Source organism: Canis aureus, chromosome 9, assembly GCF_053574225.1.
Source record: "Canis aureus isolate CA01 chromosome 9, VMU_Caureus_v.1.0, whole genome shotgun sequence".
Taxonomy (NCBI): Eukaryota; Metazoa; Chordata; class Mammalia; order Carnivora; family Canidae; genus Canis; species Canis aureus.
The window spans coordinates 17,150,591-17,175,375 of record NC_135619.1 but is presented as its reverse complement, the minus strand read 5'-3'; the positions used below and the strand labels follow the sequence as shown (position 1 = coordinate 17,175,375).

The window sequence follows — 24,785 nt, the reverse complement described above, 5'->3', positions numbered from 1 at the left end:
TAAGGAAGGAAGGTCCACGAAGGGCACTGCCGGCCGTGTAGGGACAGATCACAAACGAAGTTCACTCCATTCAACAACTCACCTCAGCGCTCACGTTTAAAGCAACCATAAGCCCCGCGGGACTACCGCGTCCACAATGCACAGCGAGGGCTCCGGCGACCGGGGAGTGGCTGAACCACACGCAGGCGCTCCGCCGGGCCGGATGGCGATTTAAAAAAAAAAAAAAAGAAAAAAGAAAAGACAATTTTGAAGGTTTTGACAGAAAGGGCTGTTGAAGACGTCTACTACGTACAAGGAAACTTTAGGACTTCTAGGGATCCGCAATGAGCAAGGAAAATAAATTGTCACTGAGGAGGGCACTTGACGGGATGAGCACTGGGTGATATGCTATATGTTGGCAAATTGAACTCCAATAAAATAAATAAATAAACTGCAAAAAAAAAAAAAGAAAGAAAGAAAGAAAGAAAAAGAAAATATATTGTGAAGCAAGAAGTCTCTTCCATCCGGCCGGAAACACCAAAGGACTTCTGAGTCACGTGGTACACACGCGCCAACGTCCCAAGTTAGAGAAATAAAACGCGGGTTTCCTTATCTTGCACCTTTAAAATTGGATTTGGTGCAGTTTGGCCCTGCCTCATAGAAGATCATTTTTTTCCATCTGTTTCAAGTCGGCTTTCCCTGCGGGTAACGTGATGGCCGTATTCTCGGCAGTGGCTGTCACCGGTTCTTGCCTCGTAGCCGACTTCCGCCCATGTCCAAGATGGCGGTTGAGCGTTCCTGACCTTTACGGGGCTGGGCAGTGATTGCTGTCTGAGCTAGTAGGGGGTGGAGCGGTTAGTAAACAGCAAATGCAGGAGCTGCTGCGCGGGAGTCAGCCATGGACTGGAAAGAGATTCTTCGCCGGCGGTTAGCGATGCCCAACACCCGTACAAACAGTGAGTTTGAGAGGGGCTGCTCTGGGAGATAGGCCGGCCGTAAACTCCTGAGGGAGATCCGGGAGGAGAAGCTACTGGGAGCCCCACTTTACGCTTCTGTGAAAGCTCCCTTGACAAAGGCAGATGGGACGTGGCTAAGGGGCACGGAGAGGTTTGACCCAGCCTTACCGGGAGGAGGATTCCGGAATGAAGAAGAGCTATCATACCACTCGCTCACGTGGCTTTGACTTCGGCTTTTGAGGAATAATTGAGAAGCCTGCTTCCAACAACTCTTCAATCCTACTACAACCTATAATCCATTGGTCTTACGCCTTTTTACTCTCACACTTTTTTTTCACTTCCCTTACCCATTTTAGATTCCATAATTTATTTTTCCTTATTCTTTTCCTTCTCCTTCACACTGGCTTGTTAACCAGCCGGGTTAAAACTATCTTTCTCATTCCACACGTGCCCTTGGGACAGCCAAAAGTGGCTGGAGAAAAACGGAACCATGGAAAATTGCCTCACTTTGAATTCATGTCCACTAACCAGATAAGTGTTTCACTTCTTTATTGACACATATTCCACATTTCCCTATTCATTCTCCTCTACTCTGAGGCAGTTCTCATCTTCCAGACCTCCAGTTCTTCGGTATGTCCTACCTGCTCCTTGTTTTCAGTTGATGAACTTGTGTATGTATTTGAGAAAGTCGAAGCAAAGAAAACCCTCACCTGTTCCACGTAACCATTTCTGTCAGCCCTTTCACCACCATAGATGCCTGTAAACTCTGCCTTTTCCGCACTCCTGTTTGAGACAATTCCTCCACTCCAACACTAGATACTGTTCCCTTTCTTTTATCCAGTGACTTCACTGTTATCTTTTATGTATCATCAAATCTTCCTCCTGTACTGGATCATTTCCATCAGCTCTGACAAACTATAATAATTCCATGTAAAAAAAAAATCATTTCATTTCACATCTCCAGTTTTTGCTGCATTTTTCTGCACTCCTTATAGGAAAACTTATCCAAAAAGTCACGTGTATTTGTACTCTCTCCTCTTCTTCACTCTTAAATCCTCTGCATGTTTGTGCCTGTTATATGCCAAGCACTTTTTTAGGCTATAGCAGTAAACAAAACAGACAAAAGTCCTTGTGGAACTTAAGCTTTGGTGTTGGGAGAGATAAAATAGTAAGTAAATCATTTAGGTTGTACAATGTGTATTTAAGGCTTTTCCTTCATTGGTATGCTAGATCCTCTTTTTGCCTACTTGAAGATATACTCCTACAGTTGTCCCCTCTCTCCTGCATCAATTTTTCTTCCCCAGTCAGCCCTGTTAGTGTATGAATATGGTGGTATTTCTCTCACCTTAAAGAAACTTTCTTGTCTTTATTTCGGCCTCTAGCTCTGCCTCATTTCCCTGCTCCCCGCCTTACACCAATGCTTTGTTAAAAGGATTGTTGCTTAAATCTGTGCTGTTTTTGTCAGGATCATCAGTGATCTCCATTGTTGTTCCAGTGGTCGGTGTTTAGTCCTCACTTTACTTGACCAGCCAGCAGTCCCTGCCAGGGATTGAGTAGTTCAGTCTCCTCCTAAACATCCTTTCCTCTCTTGGTTTCTGGGAGACTTAACTCCTTTAGTTTTCTTCCTACCCCACCAGCCAGCCATCTCTTCTCAGTCTTTGTGTTTTCTTCTCCCCAACAGCTTAGCATTGAAGTGCCCAAGAGCTATCTACACTCACCTTCATGGTGAAATTAGCCATTCTTACAGCTTTAAATACCGTATATTTATTTTTGTCTCCTAAATTTTTGTCTGTTTTCCAAATGCCAGATTCATATATCGTAATTGCCTACTTGACATGGCCACTTGGTTCTAATAGGTATCTTAATCTTAACTTGTCCAAAACTGAACTCCTGCTCTCCTTTCTAACTTGCTCACACATAGCTTTCCCCATATGCTCAGGTCAAAACCTTTGGAGATCTCAACTGCTCTTTTTCTCTGATACCCACATCCTGTGTGTCTGCAAATCCTGAGACTTAAAAGAAAATATAACCAGAGTATTTACTCCCAAACCACTTCATTGCAGTCACCCTGGTCCAGGCCACCACCATCTGTCACCTGGATCACTGCCTTAGCCTTCAAATTGCTTCTGGTTGCTCTCTCCCTCACCAGAATAAAAGCCACTGTCTTTATAATGACCTAGTGACCTTTACTCCTGTTATCTGCCTTCCCTCATCTACTCTTTCTTCTGTCTCATTCTGCTGTAGCCACACGGGCTGCCTTCTTCTTCCTTGGATACACCAGGCACACTCCTATCTTAGGATCCTGGCACTGGCTATTTCCTTGCCTGGTACGTATGCACTTCTCCATTTACCTGGATCACCTGCTTCCTTACCTTCTTCGGTTTTTTTGCCCCACTACATCTCAGTGAGGCTTTCCCTGACACTGTTGAAAGCTGTATGTAAGTATGGACACGTGCACACATCCACTCATGCATATACATGTGTGTCCCTAGAATATGTTGGATGGAAAAGAGTGAAATCATGAAAACTGCTCTTGGGATTTGGGCTTGGGTGACTGGATAAATACAATTAACTGGGGATAGAAATACGAAATTAGAAGAAGAGTAGTAAGGTGAGCAATGTATGTTAGATGTGTTGGAGTGTGAGGATGAAAATATTTTTGTTTTGAATGTATGAGTTTAGAGTTCAAGAGCAATGTCTAGGGGCACCTGGGTGGCTCAGTGGTTGAGCATCTGCCTTTGGCTCAGGTCATGATCCTGGGGTCCTGAGATTAAGTCCCACAGCAGGCTCCCCGCAGGGAGCCTGCTTCTCCCTCTGCCTGCCTCTCTCTGTGTCTCTTGTGAATAAAATCTTTAAAAATAATTAAAAAAAAAAAAAAAAAGCAATGTTTGGGGTAGTGACATATATTTGGGACTTAGAAGTCAAACTACAAAAGTTGAAATGAGGAAGAAAGATTAACAAAAAGGGAATGGCCAGAAAATGAATCAACAGTGCAGCCTAAGGTTAAAAATTAACATGGCACTGTGGCAGAAATGTGGGCATAATAGAGGTTTAGGGCAACAGCTATAAGCATGTTGGAAGGAAGTGAGACCAGGAAGTGGAAAATAAACTATTAAGAAAATAGGTCATAGAATTGAAGATTGCAATGAGGCTGAAATGCAGCTATTATGACAAGTTTTGAATTGCCAGGGAAAAGAATTATCTGAGTATATTTGAGTTTAAGATTTTATTTAAGTTCAGGACAGCCTGGGTGGGTCAGTGGTTTAGCGCCCCCTTCAGCCCAGGGCCTGATCCTGGAGAACCGGGATCAAGTCCCACGTCAGGCTCCCTGCAGGGAGCCTGCTTCTCCCTCTGCCTGGGTCTCTGCCTCTCTCTTTCTGTGTGTCTCTCATGAATAAATAAAATCTTAAAAAAAAAAAAATTTTATTTAAGTTCAGTATATTTAGGAGCAGATAAGACCTGTGGTCTTGCCATGGAACCAAGTGACAGAGGTGACCCCTCTTCAGAGTTGAGGTATCAGTTATTCACAAATGTTTATCCTTTCTTGACGAGTGCAGGACCTTGAGGTGAAGAACACTGTGTGCCAGTGCACTGGACTGACTAAATGAGACAGCTGTAGGCCAGCAGCAGGCCAGCCGGAGGGTAAGAGCATCCTGAGGTGTATGCTTCAGATGGAAGGTAGAGGAACAGTGATTGCAAGGCTGAAACTTCATGAGGTCAAGGCCTATGTCTGTTTTCTCGTCACGCTAGCCCCAGTACCTAGGAGTGTTCTATACATAGTAGGTACTTAGTAGTATTTTGATGGAATAATCATGAATGTGCCAGAGGTCTGTAAGAGAGGTAGTGACTTGAGGAAGAGACAAGTATAGAGATAAAAAGAAGTGGAGGGAGCAACTAAGATGTGGTTGAAGATGCAGGGGAGGTTTGTGATTCTTGGTGTTTAAAGATAGATGTTCAGTGTATAAAGACAATTTTGAACGTCTTTTTTGCACCTTAATTACATGATAGTAAAAAAATACTGATTTTAAGGGACGCCTGGGTGGCTCACTTAGTTGGGTGTCCAACTCCTGATTTCAGTTCAGGTCATGATCTCAGGGTCTTGAGATGGAGCCCACATTGGGCTCCGCACTGGGTGTGGAGACTGCTTAAGGTTCTCTCTTTGCTTTTCCTCCTCCCTGCTCTCTATAAAAAGCTAAATAAAAATAATGATTTTAAAAATGCTTTTCCCCCTTTAACTTGTTTTGTTACCAGGAAAAAAAAGTGAACAAGAATTAAAAGATGAAGAAATGGATTTGTTTACCAAATACTACTCAGAATGGAAAGGAGATAGAAAAAACACAAATGAATTCTATAAGACCATTCCCCGGTTTTATTATAGGGTAAGTGGTATCTAAGCAAATGTCTCACAGAGTTTATAACTGAAATGTAACTTTTAAAATGGGATCAGAATCTTTTTATATAAATAAATAGAGGATTATAATTTAAATTTTATATATTTCATTGTAGTTGATCTTATCGTTTTGAAATTGGTAAAATCTCAAGTTGTGATATAAATCAGTGTAAGAACACAAAGTTGTTACTTGGCCCCCTTTGAGTTAGAGGCCTTTCCTTCCTGATTTTTCTTAAGATATTAGTAGTAGGTATTCTGTTGGATTTTGTGTCAGGCTTTTCAAAAGACAGGTTTACTTGGCTGATCACCATTTTAACTTTGTCTTTTACCCATGTTCTAAGGTGTAATACATTTTGCTGAAGTTTAAACTGAAAAATAGATTAAAATGGAAAACTTGAAGAGTTACACTTAATTATATTTCCTTTAATTAAACCATAAAGAAGTCTTTGAAAAAAAGAGAACATGAAGACCTTAAGAAAGTTACTTACATAAACCTGAAATTGAAGACTACTGAAAAGAATAAGACCTATTTAGTATTATGTAAAATGTGACCAGAATGGAAAGTTAACTGTGGAATTTTAGAGGAGTGTCTCTTAAACTTGTTACCTTCTAAACTCAATTATAACATTATTTACAAAGAAAGTAACCATTGTTTTACTTGCATTTAGGAGCAATGTATTGATATAAGTGAATTATCTAAATAGTTATAACTTACTTCTTCAAGTACCAACCTTTTCCAAATGAACCATTTTTATTGGAAACTTTTCTGTAATACCGTTTCCCAGTCTTTTAAGAATTACAGGACCAGGGGCACCCAGCTGCCCCCAGGTTGGTAGGACATGTGACTTGATCTTGGGGTTGTGAGTTCAAGCCCATGTTGGGTGTAGAGATTACTTAAAAATAAAATCTTTAAAAGAAAAAAAGAATTATATGACTAATCCATGTTTTCATGGAAAAGAGAAAAAACAGCTGATACTTTCCCATAACATTGCACAAAGATATAAATATTTCTAAATGAATCCTTCTCCATACTTCTGTGCATGTGTGTATTTGACAACAATGGAATCATATCATATGTACTTCTGCTTTATGCGTTTCACATTTTCTTATAAAGTCAACTAAACAACTGAAATTTTTTAATAGTTTGGGGGAGCAGGAAGGGAATTGACATTTATTGAGTGCCAGTGTACTCCAGAGCACTTTATATTCATGATCTCATTTAATCAGGATTATGAAATAGTATCTTACTTACCCAGAAACAGCCCTTAGATGTTGACATGACTGACAACTTGACATTTCTGTACTTCTGTACAGAAGTTGTACTTCTGTACAACTTTCCTGTACTTCCAGTACCGACCTTTTCCCCACTTCCGTCTCTTCCTTCTCTTTGTGACCTCTTCCAGATCCCACGATTTCCTGGCTGTAGAGGTGGATATATGGGATGTTCTTTCTGTTTCTTCTTCTGTCTTCCCACTGCTTTGGAGAAACCACCTACCATCTTTGGTTACCACGTCTCTCCTTGGCTGATTAGCTCGTTGACTAGGCACCAGAGCACCATCACAGTCTCAGCTCCAGCCTTACCTCCTAATGCTTCCTCTTTTCCATTCCTTTTGATGGGAGGGATGGCTTCTTAGGTTTTGGAAATGAAAGAACCAATTTGGACTGTGGCTAGTCACATTTAATAGGACAGAGCTATAGACTAAGAAGAAATAAATCCTTGAAGCAATTTGAAGTCAAGCTGGAATGAGTCATTTTAAAGCCCTGTTTACAGAAATCACTCCAGTGGGCAGACCCTCTGCCTAGGAGGTGAACATAATAGACCCTGGCTTGACTGTCTCCAAGAAGTAAGGTCATTCAAGCTCAAAGCCATATTTGCAAAGACCATCTATCTTCAGTTAGTCCTAACTTAATTCCATGTCAGTCTAAGGTTATAGTGAAAAGAGTACTCTAAGAATGTAAGGTGAAACTTGGGCTCTTTCCAGGCAGGGATCTGGCCTTGCTGATCATTGAATTCTCTGTGGATTTCTTTTAGTTAAATGAACTTTTTAAATGAATGATAACCTGAAGTTAAGCAAAACTGATATACGAAAAGTAATTTGAGGCAGTGCAATATATAGTTATTTTATGAGGCAGAATATATTTTACATGATCCAATAATAGTATAGAATTTAAGTGTAGAAATTAACTCTAGTGTATTTTTAGCTGCCAGCCGAAGATGAAGTCTTACTACAAAAATTAAGAGAGGAATCCAGAGCTGTCTTTCTACAAAGGAAAAGCAGAGAACTGTTAGATAATGAAGAATTACAGGTAAGAATAGGATTAAAGATTGCTTTGGAGGTTAGCCATTTCTTTATTTGTACTAAAGTCATAGAGGATCTCAGGATGTCTTAATGGAGCCACTACTGGAGAGTGGGTGAATGCACCGGCCCTTGTGCAATGATTCCTACCAAAATCATCTACAGAGCTTGCCTGTGCACCATCTCCTAAAGATACTGTGTTTTGTTTTGTTTTGTTTTGTTTTGTTTTGTTTTGTTTTGTTAAGTCCCTAGGTGCCAAAGTCGAGAACCACCACTCTAGGCTCAAACTTCAGGGGTTCACATCCTAGCCATGCTCTGTGATCTTGGGCAATGGACTTAACATTTCTGTGCTTCCATTCTCTTCTGTTACATGGATAACAGTATTTATCTGCATCAAATAGATATATGGATTAAAAAGGTACCATATGTGAAAACTTTAGTCATTCAATAAACACCTGCCATTTGTATTATGTTATTAGTAATCAAAAGGATAATAGGGAATGAGATTCATCTTAGTCTGATAGCAGAGATTTAATATTATCATTTTAATGGAAATAACACATTTTCCGAATGTTAAATTTTGTTTTGTTAACTGTAACATCTTCATTTTTGCAATTCTCCTAAGAACTTATGGTTTTTGCTGGATAAGCACCAGACACCACCTATGATTGGAGAGGAAGCAATGATTAATTATGAAAATTTCTTGAAGGTTGGTGAAAAAGCTGGACCAAAATGCAAGTAAGAATAGTATAATTAACAAAGGGGTATGTTATGTTAAGCATTCTAAATGCATGAAATAAATGTCAATGAAAATATAAGTCAACAGTGTTGACAATTTGAGTCCATTTGAGTTATAAGTGAAATTTAATAAAATTAGTCAAGAAAATTACATTGGTATGAAGTTATGAAAAGAAACAATAGCTTATAATATAGTATGTTTTTATATTACACAACAGTATATGCTTTTATTCTTTTTTGGATTTTTTTAACCTTTTGCTCTTTAGATGATAAAATTCGAAGATGTATGACTTAATGTATGACTTAATGTTTTAAGTTTTGAACTGTGGTTCTCACTTTGAATTTTTTCATTTTGATTTTTTTTTAAATTTTATTTTTTTATTCGTGAGAGACAGAGAGAGAGAGGAAGAGACGTAGGCAGAGGGAGAAGCAGGCTCCTCATAGGGAGCCCGGTGTGGGACTCGATCCCCAGACTGGGATCTCGCCCTGAGCCAAAGGTAGACGCTCAACCGCTGAGCCACCCGGGCATCCCCCATTTTGATTTTTAATTGTTTGAATTCATGTTCTTGTTTGCCAATTCAGTATAGAAGTCATTTTTATGTTATGTTGGCAGATTAATCTTTATTTCCTTTCCTTAGGCAGTTTTTCACAGCAAAAGTCTTTGCTAAACTTCTTCATACAGACTCTTATGGAAGAATTTCTATCATGCAGTTCTTCAATTATGTCATGAGAAAAGGTGATTTCATTTTTATTGTGTTTAAACTCTAATCTGGGAATCAAGGAAGTTTTGGTACATGCTTTTACAGTATTCCTTTTATGTGAAACAACTCTCTTAGTAAGTTTGAATAAATAGCAGAATTTCTTTTTTTTTTTTTTTTTTGAGAGAGAGCACACATGACCCAGCATGGGGAGAGGTATTGGAACAGAGGGAGAATCCCAAGCAGGCTCCATGCCCAGAAGGATATCACAACCCAGAGATCATAACCTGAATCAGAATGAGGAGTTGGATACTTAACTGACTGAGCCCCTGAATAGTAGAATTTCTTATCTTTTGACCCAGATTTTTTTATTATTATTATTTTGATTGTCCTAGAACTTACTAGAGCTGAGATTTTCTACTATAAATTTGGGTTCATTATTCTAAACCATTATTACAAAACCAAAACATGTATCCTAAATATACTAGCTAAGAGCTATATATCAAAAACTGAAGAGTTTTAATGTAATTGGCTAGTAATTCTATTTTACCAATATACAGTTGACCTTTGAAGGGGTTGGGACACTGACATCCTGTGCAGTAGAAAATCTGAGTATAAGTTTTGACTCCCCCAAAACTCTTAATAACCTGTTGTTGACTGGAAGTCTTACGAATAACATAAACAGTTGATTAACACATGTTTTATATGTTATACATATTATATACTATATTCTTACAATTAAGTAAGCAAGAGAAAAGAAAGTTATTAAAATTGTGAGGTGGAGCACCTGGCTGACTCCGTCAATGTAGCATGCAACTCTTGATCTCGGGGCTCGGAGTTTGAGCCCCACATAGAATGTTGAGATTACTTAAAAAGAAAAAGAAAGGAAGGAAGAAACAAACAAACAAACTCATAAGGAAGAAAAAATATATTTACAGTACCATACTGTACTTATGGGAGGGGGGAGGACGTGTATAAGTTGACCCACACAGTTCAAACCTGTATTGTTCAAGGGTCAGCTGTATTACAGGTTGAGTTGCCTGAGAGGATAGTTCCAAACTCAGAATTGTAGCATCAGATTCAAGGAGCTTTTATTAAACAACCTGGAATTATGATTCCTATAAGTTCCATAGTGATCTGTGAAGTCTTAATGTGTACCATCTTTAATTTTTGGTCAGAGTAATTAACCTCAGTAGAGTAAGAATAAATGCACCTTTATTTATAGGCATAACATTACATTCACTGTCCCTTTCTGGTGGAACACCAAGTTTAGTGGGTAAAGAATATTTTCAGGGGCATCAATTTTATTGTCACTTTAGGCAGCGTAGAATTAGTGATATCTGCCATTAATCCTCTGGTCTATTTTGTTACAAATAACTTTGGGGTTACTGAATAAGTAACGTGTGTGAAGAAGTATGTTTGTAGAGTTATTAGTTTGTCCCACTAATCTAGCTATTTATCTCCTTTTATGGTAAAGGACAGATCTTAAAATTGCGTCTTCTTTATTATCAGTTTGGCTTCATCAGACGAGAATAGGACTCAGTTTATATGATGTTGCTGGACAAGGGTACCTTCGGGAATCTGTAAGTATTTGCCTACTTTAGTAACTACAACAGACACCAAAATTTTAACAGTAGTTATCACTGCCTGTTGGGATTACAGGTGATTATTAGTTTTTGTTTCTCTGCTTTTGTTTGTTTTTACAAATAATGTGTTACTAAAAATCTTTTAAAATGTATATTGACCACAAAAAAAATATATTGACCACAAAAATTCCTTTTTAGATTTTTCCTCCAACTTTTAAAAACAGCTTTTCAAAGGAGAAAAAAAAAGAATGTAATGTTTTAACAGGATTAAAAAGCATTGAAGAAACAGAGGAAAACTATTGGTTACTCATCAGTGTTATAAATGTTAGGGCCAGGAATTTTTCAGGCTGACAAAGAAAGTTTGATAATGCTTAATAAGGGAATATAAAATAGGCCATGATTTCCCAAACTCTCAATTCATGGGGCCCTTAGTATCTCAGTAATTTTTGCATAGTGGCTCTAAGTCAAAAGAAATACCTAAAAGTTCCATTTGTTAGTTCTAAACAATTTAGTAAATATTCATTAGGATTATTACTATATTAGCCATTTGAAGAAAAATACACAGAAGTTGAAAGTAAGTAATATTTTTGCTTCATTCTTAAATTACAAATACTAATGGAATCTGTGCCCAGGGGGCACACTGTATGGCCAGTCAAACCTGGCAGTTAGATTGAATAGTCATCCTCCCTTCCTGTTCCACACGTTTGTGTAGTACTTGCTTTGTCACAGGAACCGTCAAGAACCTAGCTTTGCAAAGATTGATGTCATCAAAAAGCATATATCTCGGGCAGCCCCAGTGGCGCAGCGGTTTAGCGCCGCCTGCAGCCCGGGTTGTGATCCTGGAGACCCAGGATCGAGTCCCACATCGGGCTTTCTGCATGGAGCCTGCTTCTCCCTCTGCCTGTGTCTCTGCCTCTCTCTTCACTCTCTCTGAATGAATAAATAAATAAATCTTAAAAAAAAAAAAGCATATATCTCCATTAGTGTTGAAAATGTGAACTACTTTGAGCTCATAGCTCTAGCTCATGGCAACATATATTGTGTACTCTCTGGCAGATGTCACTGTTTTTTAAATATCCTGCTGCACCCCTATGAGTTTACTGAAGCATTCCTGGGGAACAATTTGGGAACTGTCGGTTTAGCCTTCACATTGCTGGTGGGAGTATAAAATGGAGGTGGCCTTTTTGGGGGAGGTGGGAAGTTTGCCAATGCCTGTCAGAATTATAAACAGGCATATTCTTTGATTTAGCAATATCACTTACAAAAATTATATCCATATTCTCTCATAACATCTATGAATAAAAAATTATCTTGGTGCCCTTATAATATTATTTTTAAAATTGCAAAAGATTAGAAAGAACCTAAATGTCCATCAATAGGAGAGTAGTTAAATGGATTATAGTACATCTAAACAGTGAAATAATACATAGCTATTTTTAAAAAAGAAGTCCTTTTTTTTTTTTTTTAAAGATTTTATGTATTTATTTGACAGCACAAGCAGGGGGAGCGGCAGAGGAAGAGGGAGAAGTAGGCTCCCTGTTGAGTAGGGAGCCAAATAATGGCCTCAATCCCAGAACCCTGGGATCACGACCTGAGCCACCCAGGCACCCGTTTTTTGTTCCTTTTGAATTTGGAATTATGTAAAATGTATTGCTCATTCAAAAATGTTAAAATTCAAATAAAAAGCAAATTGGTAAAACATAATATTAGTTTTTACCACTAACAATAGTTAGATTTTATCATTAATATACTATTAATAACTGGAAACTTTTTAGGATTGAAATCCAACATTCGAGTATCTAATGAAGAAACAAGATCAGACAGTTAACACTTTAATGTCTTGATTTGTTTTGTTCTTTCAGGACTTAGAAAACTACATACTGGAACTTATCCCTACCTTGCCACAATTAGATGGGCTGGAAAAGTCTTTTTACTCCTTTTATGTTTGTACAGCAGTTAGGAAGTTCTTCTTCTTTTTAGACCCTCTGAGAACAGGTAAAAGAAATTCTTAGATATTAAAAAGATATTATTTAAATCTCAATAACTAGAGAAAAGTCTTGAAAATGTCATTTTTCTAACACATCGTCTTTAATATGTAAAGATCTTTTATGATTTACTTGCACCAACTAGAACCAGCCATGTCACCTAACCTCTTAGTTTCTTCATCTCTAAAGTAATGTACGAACTGGATAACCAATGGATCCTTTCAGTTCTAAGCAGCCAGTTATTCTGATATGATTTGTTATCCCTGATATGTAATATACTGGAGACTTGTTCTTGATGAAAAATATGAAGGCTTAAGATGTCAATTGTGTGATTACTCTTCTAAAATAGTACCTTTATAAAATTTTCCTCTTTTTTTAAAATTGTGTTTTTTCTTTAAAGGGAAGATTAAAATTCAAGATATTTTAGCATGCAGCTTCCTAGATGATTTATTGGAGGTAAGTCTGTTTTTTAAATACTTAATTATATTACTTGACAGTTACTGTCTTCTAATTATATCTCTGTGTTTATTTAGTTAAGGGATGAGGAACTGTCCAAGGAGAGTCAAGAAACTAATTGGTTTTCTGCACCTTCTGCCCTAAGGGTATATGGTATGGTTCCTGTCATAATTCTAAAATTTGAATGATCCATTCCTCAGTTAATTAGTATTCAAAGGACAGTTTTATACATAAGCTAGTTTACCTTAGGATGAAAGTATTCTAATTACCTTAAGAGCTAATATTTTATTTTATTTTATTATTTTATTTATTCATGAGAGACAGAGAGAGAGGGAGAGAGAGAGACAGGAGAAGGGAGAAACAGGCTCCATGCAGGGAGCCCGACATGGGACTCGATCCCGGGACTCCAGGATCACACCCTGGGCTGAAGGCGGCGCTAAACCACTAAGCCACCAGGGCTGCCCAAGAGCTAATATTTTAGATTACTAAAATTTACTTGTCATTTTCTTACTCTTTAATAGAACATACAGAATGTAATTATCTTGCATTGTGATAAAATGCCACTGCTATCAGTGTCCACAGTGGCAGGTATTCTAAGGATTGTTTCCTTTTTCCTTTAATTTTATTAGAATGCTACATTCTTATGTTGGGTGGCCTTCTGACTCATCTTGGCATCCTTCATCTCTCAAGAGCCAGCATTTCAGTGCTTTTTATTGACTCCTGTTTAATTTTGAAACCTAGGAAAGTACTAAAAGGTTGCAAACTGAAAACAAATAATGATGGAAATAGCCCCAAAGGTCATGGCTTTGCAAAGCTTAAGGGGTGTTGTAATAGAGAGTACAGGGATAACTGATCTTAGGGCACTACCCTAATATAGTTTGAAAACCAAAGTATTGGGATCCCTGGGTGGCGCAGCGGTTTGGCGCCTGCCTTTGGCCGGGGGCTGATCCTGGAGACCCGGGATCGAATCCCACATCGGGCTCCCGGTGCATGGAGCCTGCTTCTCCCTCTGCCTGTGTCTCTGCCTCTCTGTCTCTCTCTGTGTGACTATCATGAATAAATAAATAAAATCTTTAAAAAAAAAAAAAAAAAAGAAAACCAAAGTATTAACCAATAAAAAGAACTTTTTGTATTTATTCATTTGTCCTCTAATTAGAATTTTATTTTGGTCATAAATATCTTTTTACCATTTTTCTTCCCAAGGCCAGTATTTGAATCTTGATAAGGATCACAATGGTATGCTCAGTAAAGAAGAACTCTCCCGCTATGGAACAGCAACCATGACCAACGTCTTCTTAGATCGCGTTTTCCAGGAGTGTCTCACTTATGATGGAGAAATGGTAGTAGTTTAAATCTCTGCTAAGTTTTAAAAATTTAGGCTCCCACAGTTTCCACAAACTTTTTTCTTGATGTGATTTTATACCAGTATCTTTTTTATATCAGCGTTTTTTTATACCAGTATCTTTAAAAGCCTGAACTAATCAAATTGTGAGTTTTGGAGTCCTTGATCTTAAGGTAAATTTACTTAAAAACATAGTCTCAGGACAAATATAAAATTTGTATATTTTGTTCATTTCATTATCAGTGTATCTCTTTTTTTAATGTTTCAAGTTTTATTTAAATTCCAGTTAGTTAACATATAATATTAGTTTCAGGTATAGAACTTAATGATTCATCACTTAATACAACTGTAACCCAGGGCTCATCCCAACAAGTACTCTTCTTAATGCCCATCACTCATTTAGCCCATCTCCCCTGCCCACCTCCTCTAAGAAGTATGGATTGTGGGGGGAAGAGGGGGGTGTGTGAAATCTGAAGTTGGCAAATCCTCGACTGTTTTCAGGATAGGTACACTATCTGACCACAGATGCTGTGATTTAAATCTAAGAATCAGGTTGTATTACTTTCTGAAAGTGGTTATATTAGCAGCTGCTGATTAACATGCACCTGTCCTTTTATCACAACAATGCTACTATAGTTAAGGAAATTCTAAATAGCATTTTAAAATCACCATCCTTGTTATTAAAAACGTGTTAAAGATGTGATAAATTAGGCAGCCTGGGTGGCTCAGCAGTTTACCTCCGCCTTCAGCCCAGGGCCTGATCTAGGAGATCAAGTTCCGAGTCAGGCTCCCTGCATGAAGCCTGCTTCCCCACCTCTGACTGTCTCTACCTCTACCTCTACCTCTCTCTCTCTCTCATGAATAAATAAAATATTAAAAAAAAAAAGATGTGATAAATTGCCAAACCAGTGATATGTAAGAAATGGTCATATTGTCAGAAAAGAATTGGGGTTTTATGTTTTATCACTTGGTTTGAACAGCCATTTTCTAAAGAACACCATTTTTAGCCAGCAGTATAGGAAAAGAGGGAACAGGTGCAGAAATTCTGCTTTGTGACTCCTATAGCTGTCTATAGTCAACAATGAGGAACTTGTAGTATGCTAATGACTTCTGGCGAATACAGTCACAACTGTACAGCTACAACTTTGGATGGACCTAGACCATGATGAGCCTTTATCTCTTTAGCTCTTTATACTGCAATTTATGCAAAAAGGAATTCTTAATGTTAGCCTAAAAAAATACAAGAATATAAAATTTTTTCTTAGTGGAATCTCCAGTGTTCTTTTCACTATGCAAAAAAAGTCATCTGAGTATCCCATTTTTTTTTTTAATATTTATTTATTTATTTATTTATGACAGTCACACAGAGAGAGAGAGAGAGAGGCAGAGACACAGGCAGAGGGAGAAGCAGGCTCCATGCACCGGGAGCCTGACGTGGGATTCGATCCCGGGTCTCCAGGATCGCGCCCTGGGCCAAAGGCAGGCGCCAAACCGCTGCGCCACCCAGGGATCCCCAGTATCCCATTTTTGTAGAGAAAACTTGCTATTCTCTTCATGTCTTTCTAGCTTTCATTTGTGTTTTGCCTTTTTTTGGGTGAGAAAAGTTTCAGTTCACTGTAGAGTATTGGTTGGGTAGTCTTAAGATGGCTTCTTATTGGAAATCATCTGATTTTAAAATGTTTAAATAAATTTCAAAATAACTATTTAAATATTCTCTTCATTCCAGATGAACTTTTTTTCCCCCAAACTGACCACACTGAAATGAAGATACTAATTTAGTGGCATTATATAATAGCTTAGTCACTGTCTTGTCCATTTCAAAGGCATAATTAAGTTACTCCTTAAGACAGCAACTCTCTCATAAGAAAATGTATCCCCAGAACTGTCCTGTATAGATTAACTGCTATGTAGAATTTTTAGAAACCAATATTAAGTATACAAATGAGTATCTCATTTCATATTTTAAAAATTGCCATCTTTGATTGTAATACAGCTTCAAATCATTATTCACTTGAAAAGTTAATTCCAAAGAAGGCTATTCTTTTCTTTATAGGATTATAAGACCTACCTGGACTTTGTTCTTGCGTTAGAAAATCGAAAAGAACCTGCAGCTCTGCAGTATATTTTCAAATTACTTGATATTGAGAACAAAGGATATCTGAATGTCTTTTCACTTAATTACTTCTTTAGGGTAAGTCTCATTTCTGTAAATGAGTCATTGTTCCTTAAGATATCTTACATTTTTTATTTATCTACTTAGTAGCAATTTTATCCAACTTGTGATGTTTAAATTTAATAAAAAGGTTTAGTAACAGATTTTATTATTAATATTTTTTTAAGAGGCTCCATGCATGCCCAGCATGGAGTCCAACATGGGGCTTGAACTCCTAACCCTGAGATTGAGACCTGAGCTGAAATCGAGAGTCGGACACTTAATTAACTGACTAAGCCCCATAGGCACCCCAATTTACTAGCAGATTTTGGAAGAAAATCAAGTCTTTTTTTTTTCTATTTTTAAAACATATAAATAGACTAAAAGTTGATTTGATTAGTTGTAGAACACAAAAGTGTAAAATATGTGTTGGGCACTGGCCATTGGAGACTGAGACATACATGAGAAGGTGTGCTTTTGTGATCAAAACTAGTATATAAAATCCTTCAGAAGCTTCAATTAAACAGTTCAGAAAAGGTAGAGGTTTTGCAGACTTTGGTAGTACTATTAAACGCTGTGCTACAAAATAAAAATTACTTATTGTAATAATTTTAAAATTATTGCATGCTGCATTTCAGCATGAAAACAGATTTGCTAAAGTGCTTATTTTGTGAATAACATGATGAGTCTTGAAGGAAATTTTACTGTATCTTATCTGATAAGCATTCAGATACACAAAGTATAAAAGTAGGAATGTCTGCCCTTTTAAGATAAATCATTTCCTAAATCTGGTGACTTCTCTGGTGGCATAGTTTTATACGGTAGTATTTCACTCTCTCATCTTATTTCTATAGCTAATTTTTAGAAGACTGATTTTTATATGGTTAACACAACAGTAGGGAGAAATGGCTTTTTTTAAACAATAAAAATGACATTTTCACATCTTTGTCATGAAACATTTTTCCCCAGAGGCTTTTCCTTTTCCATTTAAAAATCTGGGATGCTTTAGGGGTGCCTGAGTGGTTCAGTTGGTTAAGCGTCTACCTACGGCTCAAGTCATGATCTCAGGGTCCTGGCATTGAGCCCCACATTGGACTCCCTGCTCAGTGGAGAGCCTGCTCCTCCTCTCCCTCTGCTCTTCCCCTGCTTGTGCTCTCTGGCTAGCACGCACGTTCTCTCTCTTTCTGTTAAATAAATAAATAAAACCTTAAAAATTTTTAAAAATTAAAATTTGGGATATCTTAAAAATAACTATTTGGTTTCTGTGTTTCATAGTATATAAAATTCATAGTTTCATGTTAAATTCCGTAAACTTCCAAAATGATTTCCTAGGTAGTAATGACTACAAACATTAGGATAAATTACAATCACAGTATTAGGATACATTTTTTAAAAATTCAATCGGTGGCCAGTCTCAGAATACCAACTCATCATATGGATGTCCCACTTTAGGCAGACCTATTAAATGAAAATTCAGTTTTAGAAAAAACAAATATATTTTGGAAATTACTCAATCCTCTCATATAAGGATTTCTTTACAGTATCTTAGAATATTAAATTTTGTTTTCAAAATATTTTATACATGAATTTATTTTATCAAAGTATTTAGGCCTGATTGTATGGATTAAGGTAAGGACTTACTGGTGCTGAGTCCTGCAGTCATAAGCTGTTCATAGAATGTTTATACATCAGTATCCCAGTGGTAAAGGCTGGCCCAGCTCATGCACTCTAGATCCTATCTCTAGGTCTACTACACTAGTAGCTGTGAGTATATACTCAGATTCTCACCTACTTCAAAGAGATTCCCTATGCACACAATGATATCAGTGGCACCACATACAGAGTAGCTGCATCTGCAACATATTTGACTATTTACCAAGAATTTTAAGCTTCACATTTTCTAGTGAATGACTCTTGCCTAAAATACTTATTAGTCCAACTGGATCACAGTAGTTTCTTCTGTTAGTGGGTTGTTTGGTGGGGGGAGGGGTAGGTGAGGGGGGTGTCGTGTTTTTTTGTTGTTGTTTTTGTTAAAGGTTATAAAAGAGAGTCTGAGGGAGGCTTACCTCCACTTCTTTTTCTGTCAACTACAAGGCAAAGTATAGGGTGGGAGGCAGAGGTGGCAGATTGGGTATTTTAAAGAATGGTGAAGGTATGAACAACATTCCTGGAAAATGCAAGAATTGGGCATAACAAAATAATTGCTAGGCCATGTAAAGACCCATCTGGGGTGGAGACCATTCCTATATAGTAGCAATAATCTGCGGTCTTGTATACTTTTTTCTGGAATTCTTAATAGCAAGATAAAGATCTAGAAAGGTTGATGGTCACACTGATCTTTGTTTAAGTTTTGCTAACTGGATGTGAAGCAAGGTCAAGGAAGCTGGGAACATTAGCAAGAGTGGTCAAAGTGATAAGGCTTGTGGTCTGATAGGAAAGGAAGTGGGACTAGAAAGGGGACATGGGACAGGAAGGGGGCTGTGTTCTATTTTTTTATTTACAGACTTATTTTTACCCATACAGGCCATACAGGAACTAATGAAAATCCATGGACAAGATCCTGTTTCATTTCAAGATGTCAAGGTTACCTTTTAAGTATTAAGCTCTACACCCAGGGTGGGGCTTTTGGACTCTCCCGATACTAAGATCAGGCACCGCATGCTCTACCGACTGAGTCAGCCAGCCACCCCCTACCTTTTCTTACATAATACCTACCAGTTTGGGCACCAGTTGATATGGCTCAGGTCATGATCTTGGGGTCCTGGGATTGAGCCTGCATCAGGTTCTATCTGCTCCCCCCTTCCCTTTCATGTGCACATGCACACACACTCTCTCTAAATAAATCTTTTAAAAAATAACATACACAATACCGTAGAATCATGTATATTAAATGAAATTTTGTAAGAAAGAAACCTAGAATATGAAGTACTAAACCAAATCAAGTATTTGCTGTTACTTGTTCTGAATCTATATTCAAATCATTAGAAACGCTGACCACACTTGGACTAATGATTTGTATAGTTTATAATTTTAGCATTGTCAGACTATTTTTCATTGGAAGCATTCATTCATTTTGATTTTAAATGAAGAGAATCAGTAGAGCCTGCATCCTTTGACAGCCTATTCCAGTGTAAAATTCATTTTTATCTTGGTAACTACACTTGACCCTTAAAACAACATGAGAATTAGGGGCAACCACCACCCACATGCTGTTGAAAATCCATGTAGAACTTCCCAAAAACTAGTTACTCATAGCTTGCTGTTGACTGGAAGCCTCAAATAAACAGTAACATAGTTAACAACACATTTTATATATGTTTTATATACTATATTCTTAAAAATAGAGCTTGAGAAAGAAAATTATAAGAAAATGCATTTACAGTATACTGTATTTATCAAAAATATCCATGTTTTATTGGACCCATGCATTTCAGACCTGTGTTTGCAAGGGTCAGCTGTATTTAGGTTTGGGTACTTTTTAAATTTACTTCAAAGGTCTTGCTTGCTTGCTTGCTATTTATTAAGGAGATACCAATCCTACAATATGAAAACTACAACTATTTGAAACACATGCTAATACTTCATTTTAATAGTCAGACTTCTAGCTGTGAAAAACATACAGTATCCAGTACAGATTTAGGTTAAATAATGTAATAAAATAACCCATCTAATTTTAAATAAGTGTAAGATAAAGGGCTGTTATGGTTTAATATAAATGAGACAAATCTGAAGCTATGCAATAGGCAACCTAAGAACTAGTAATTTTAAATTGCCTCTAAGCTTGAAAAGGAAGTTTCATAAACATACAAGACTAAAAGCTTGTACCTTTAATTTACCTGAATTGTTTTAATCTTTTTTTTTTTAAGATTTTACTTATTTTTTGAGAGAAAGTACACAAGCAGGGGAAGGGAGAGTGACAAGTAAACTCTGTGCTCAGTGCAGAGCTTGGTCTTATGACACTTAGACCATGACCTGAGCCGAAATCAAGAGTCAGATGCCCAACTGACTAAGCCACCCAGGCACCCCAAATTGTTCTTTTTAAAATATAATTTGCCTCCTTAAATGCTACTAAATCCTGAGTAATTTTACCACAAAAAGATTAGAAAACATATACCGAATTCCTTATAAATACTCCTACAGTATACCTCAAAGTAGAGAAGTTTTTCCATCCGTTCCAGTAAATTTTAGCATAATTTCATGGTCATTCTGGATGATTAATTCTTTAAAACTGAACCTCCCCCACCAACCACCCATTTTAGATCCAGAGTATAAAAGGTTGACATCTATATTGGAAATGAAGCTTTGTCACGGTCTTGGCTTTGGAAGCAAGACCTTGTTTTACCACCAATTAGAAGACAATAAAAAAGTTTTAAGATACTTAACACATATTCAAAGAACAGTGCATTAGTTTTGCCACTAATTAGCTATGCTAGCTTGGATTAAACTCTGAACCTCAGTTTTTTTTTTTTTAATTTTTTTTTATTGGAGTTCAATTTGCCAACATATAGCATAACACCCAGTGCTCATCCCATCAAGTGCCCCCCTCAGTGCCCAGTCACCCCCACCCACCTCCCTTTCCACCACCCCTTGTTTGTTTCCCAGAGTTAGGAGTCTCTCATATTCTGTCTCCCTTTCTGATATTTCCCACTCATTTTTTCTCCTTTCCCTTTTATTCCCTTTCACTATTTTTTATATTCCCCAAATGAATGAGACCATATGTTTGTCCTTCTCCGATTGACTTACTTCACTCAGCATAATACCCTCCAGTTCCATCCACATTGAAGCAAATGGTGGGTATTTGTCGTTTCTAATGGCTGAGTAATATCCCATCGTATACATAGACCACATCTTCTTTATCCATTCATCTTTCGATGGACACCAAGGCTCCTTCCACAGTTTGGCTACTGTGGACATTGCTGCTATAAACATCGGGGTGCAGGTGTCCCGGCGTTTCAATGCATCTGTATCTTTGGGGTAAATCCCCAGCAGTGCAATTGCAGGGTCATAGGGCAGATCTATTTTTAACTCTTTGAGGACCCTCCACACAGTTTTCCAGAGTGGCTGTACCAGTTCACATTCCCACCAACAGTGCAAGAGGGTTCCCCCTTTATCCACATCCTCTCCAACATTTGTTGTTTCCTGTCTTGTTAATTTTCTCCATTCTCACTGGTGTGAGGTGGTATCTCATTGTGGTTTTGATTTGTATTTCCCTGATGGCCAGTGATGCAGGCAGAGCAGTTTCTCATGTGCTTGTTGGCCATGTCTATGTCTTCCTCTGTGAGATTTCTGTTCATGTCTTTTGCCCATTTCATGATTGGATTGTTGGTTTCTTTGCTGTTGAGTTTAATAAGTTCTTTATATATTTTGGATACTAGCCCTTTATCTGACAGGTCATTTGCAAATATCTTCTCCCATTCTGTAGGCTGTCTTTCAGTTTTGTTGACTGTTTCTTTTGCTGTGCAAATGCTTCTTATCTTGAAGTCCCAATAGTTCATTGTTTCTTTTTTTAGATGAGGGATAGCTATTAAATACCTAAGGAATCCTCCAATAAAATTGTGATTGTACATAGAGAAAAGGAGACTGCCTGTGTATGAATTAGCAGGAAAAAAAACTACAAAAAAAATTTTACATAAACTCAAGTGCCAGCGTTGAATTTCACATTACTATATGGTAGAAATTTAGTGGGTCAGATACCAGATTTTTTTTTTTAAGATTTTATTTATTTATTCATGAGAAACACACAGAGAGAGAGAGGCAGAGTCACAGGCAGAGGGAGAAGCAGACTCCATGCAGGAAGCCTGATGTGGGGTCGATCCCGGGTCCCTAGGATCAGGCCCTGGGCTGAAGGCGGCACTAAACCGCTGAGCCACCTGGGCTGCCTGATAACAGATTTCATTGTGGTTTTTTTTTTTTTCCTCTCTTGCAGGATGAAATCTTTGACATGGTTAAACCAAAGGATCCTTTGAAAATCTCTCTTCAGGATTTAATCAACAGTAATCAAGGAGACACAGTCACCACCATTCTAATTGATCTGAATGGCTTCTGGACTTACGAGAACAGAGAAGCTCTTGTTGCAAATGACAATGAAAACTCTACAGACCTTGATGATACATGATCTCTCAAAGACTAGACTGTTCATTAAGATAAGCTTGAATGTTCCATGTAAAACCTTTTAAGCACAATTCTTAGAAACAGCTTAAATAAAACACTCCATATGCCTATAGAACACAGCAAATGTTCTGGTTATTGGAATTTTGCTTGTGGTAGTTTGGAAGCAATAGGACCAAATATTGTTTTAGGAGGTAGTAAGTTCTTGGTCCATTTAGCTCAAATATGGCAAAAAGGTAGAATCCATTCAAATGTGTATGATCTTTAGAAATAAAGGAAGTTTTCATGGGATATTTCTGACATTAGACATTAAGAATTTAAATACTTGAAGGATAGTTTATATGTGGTCATTTAACCTTGAGTCTTCTAAAGTATTATCTGTATCATAGATTATAAACTTCCCATTTGTAAGAATAAAGCCACTTCTGGATTAGATGTGTTTAAAGATGATATTTCTTTTTGGAGGATATTTCAATAAAAATATTCAAGTTAATATTTTACATTAAAATCACTGGTACAAAAAAAAAAATCTGTCTAGCTTTTTAACCAGTACCAGTATTACATTTTTTTCAAATTTATTTTATTTATTTATTTTTTAGGGTTACATTTTATAAGACTCAACTCCAGTTTGTTAAGGAATTTTGTTAGAGAATGTGTTAATTCAGTGTAAAGGTTCTCAATTATACTCTTCTGTTTCATTTTTTTTATGAGAAGAAAGATTAGAAGAGGGTAAAATATGAACAGTGATCCAGAGGGAATAGTAATTACAAAAAGGGTCGAAAAGGAAGGAAAAGTAAAAGAGGCTTAAAAATAAGACAAAACCATTTAATTCATTTCTGGGAAATTTTATAATTTGCATAAATAAAGTATAAAAATTTAAGGCACAGTGAATAACTATATAAACATTACAAACTGGCCACTGTTGGGACAATTAAAGAAAGTGAAATTTAAGAAACAAAATTTTCATAATCTTCCTTCTACTATAATCAGAAAAGTTTCTAGGTAAACTTTCAGATCTAGGGAGAAAGGATTCAGATCTTTAGATATGCATGCCTTCACTGGATAACCCAATAAATATCTGAGTTGGAAATCCTATCTCAAGTTAAAAACAAATTAGAGGGAAGAGGTCAGGTTAGCATGTTTTAGAGCTACTGGTAAACTATTTATGGTGACATTAATTACATAATCTGAAGATTAATCCCTTAAAGGTACTAAAGAGTTTATAGCCATGACCAAAAAATTACCATCACATACCATGCATGAACTACTGTACCACAAATCCATGTAACTGAAGATTGCAAATGAAAAATTATGTTTCCTAAATCCTTCAGATTTCAGTTGAAGAACTTAGCCAAATGTTCATGTTCACTGATAATAGATTTCATAATAGGTCCACTGTACCTATAAGTTTCTTTGAAGCCATATTTTATATAAAAATATTTAAGACTGACAGCTTAATGTTGTTTAGAACAACCTTTAATCTCTGAAAGCTCTAAATCTGTGATTAGGCTTTTAAGAGCAGCATTTCTGAAATATTTCATACATTCTTCCTTACCCACATTTAGTTATAAATCAAAGTCATAAGTCATACAGATCGCTCAAGATTATAAGCATATATTTAGGAATATTTTCAAAGTTAGTTTCATATTATACTTTTGTAAGCTTTGCTCATGGCACAGTGGGCTCTAGAGGCCAAACCTGGGTTAAGTAAACTGTCCACTTTTACTGTTGCTACTTCAAAGAAGAGAATGATTGGAAACCTTACTATGCTACCCTGGACCTTGTACAGTATTGAACAGTATGCCCCTGAAGGGTCAAATCTTCATCTGTCCCTCACCCCACCCACTTCCCTCCCAACTGCTGACCCACAAGAAGCATTCAGGGTCCACTGAATGACAAAATCAGGATGCCATGTGGATAATCACTAGGTGTTACCACTTGAATACAAATACATTAATAAATACATCCTATAACTAGTGTTTTTAACATGTTCAAAGCTAGTTATTTAATTTGAATAACTGCTGGAAAAAAAAGGGTAAGAAACCATTAAAAAATGGAAACCCCCCAAAAAAAGGAAACCCATCTTAGAATTGGTGTT

General features: G+C 37.1%; 2 protein-coding genes across 4 annotated transcripts in view; one reads left to right on the top strand and one right to left on the bottom strand.

The window, feature by feature from the left end:
* Positions 1-982, bottom strand: part of PRORP (protein only RNase P catalytic subunit) — a 123,867-nt gene extending 122,885 nt beyond the window's left edge. The window contains exon 1 of one of the 2 annotated variants that reach the window (XM_077909015.1): positions 83-982. The gene's annotated coding sequence lies outside the window, so the exon portion shown is untranslated. The remainder of the gene's footprint in view (positions 1-82) is intronic. The other variant, XM_077909016.1, reaches the window with a different exon arrangement.
* Positions 508-22,814, top strand: PPP2R3C (protein phosphatase 2 regulatory subunit B''gamma). 2 transcript variants are annotated; one of them, XM_077909021.1, is made up of 13 exons: positions 519-935; positions 5,187-5,314; positions 7,528-7,632; positions 8,248-8,360; positions 8,999-9,096; positions 10,571-10,641; positions 12,507-12,639; positions 13,030-13,085; positions 13,163-13,238; positions 14,289-14,425; positions 16,481-16,618; positions 19,103-19,162; positions 22,506-22,814. In XM_077909021.1, the coding sequence occupies exons 1-13, from the start codon at positions 878-880 to the stop codon at positions 22,692-22,694; spliced, it is 1,362 nt and encodes a 453-aa protein (XP_077765147.1). In that variant the 5' UTR covers positions 519-877; the 3' UTR covers positions 22,695-22,814. The 2 variants fall into 2 exon arrangements, with proteins under 2 accessions (XP_077765148.1, XP_077765147.1); XM_077909022.1 differs by lacking the exon at positions 16,481-16,618 and having other exon boundaries at positions 508-935.
* The last annotated feature ends 1,971 nt before the right edge of the window (positions 22,815-24,785 follow it).

Coding starts and splice junctions, on each gene's coding strand:
- PPP2R3C (XM_077909021.1), top strand. CDS start 878: ATGGACTGGAAAGAGATTCTTCGCCGGCGGTTAGCGATGCCCAACACC. Junction 9,097..10,570: donor CAATTATGTCATGAGAAAAG/GTGATTTCATTT, acceptor CTTTATTATCAG/TTTGGCTTCATCAGACGAGA. Junction 10,642..12,506: donor AAGGGTACCTTCGGGAATCT/GTAAGTATTTGC, acceptor TTGTTCTTTCAG/GACTTAGAAAACTACATACT.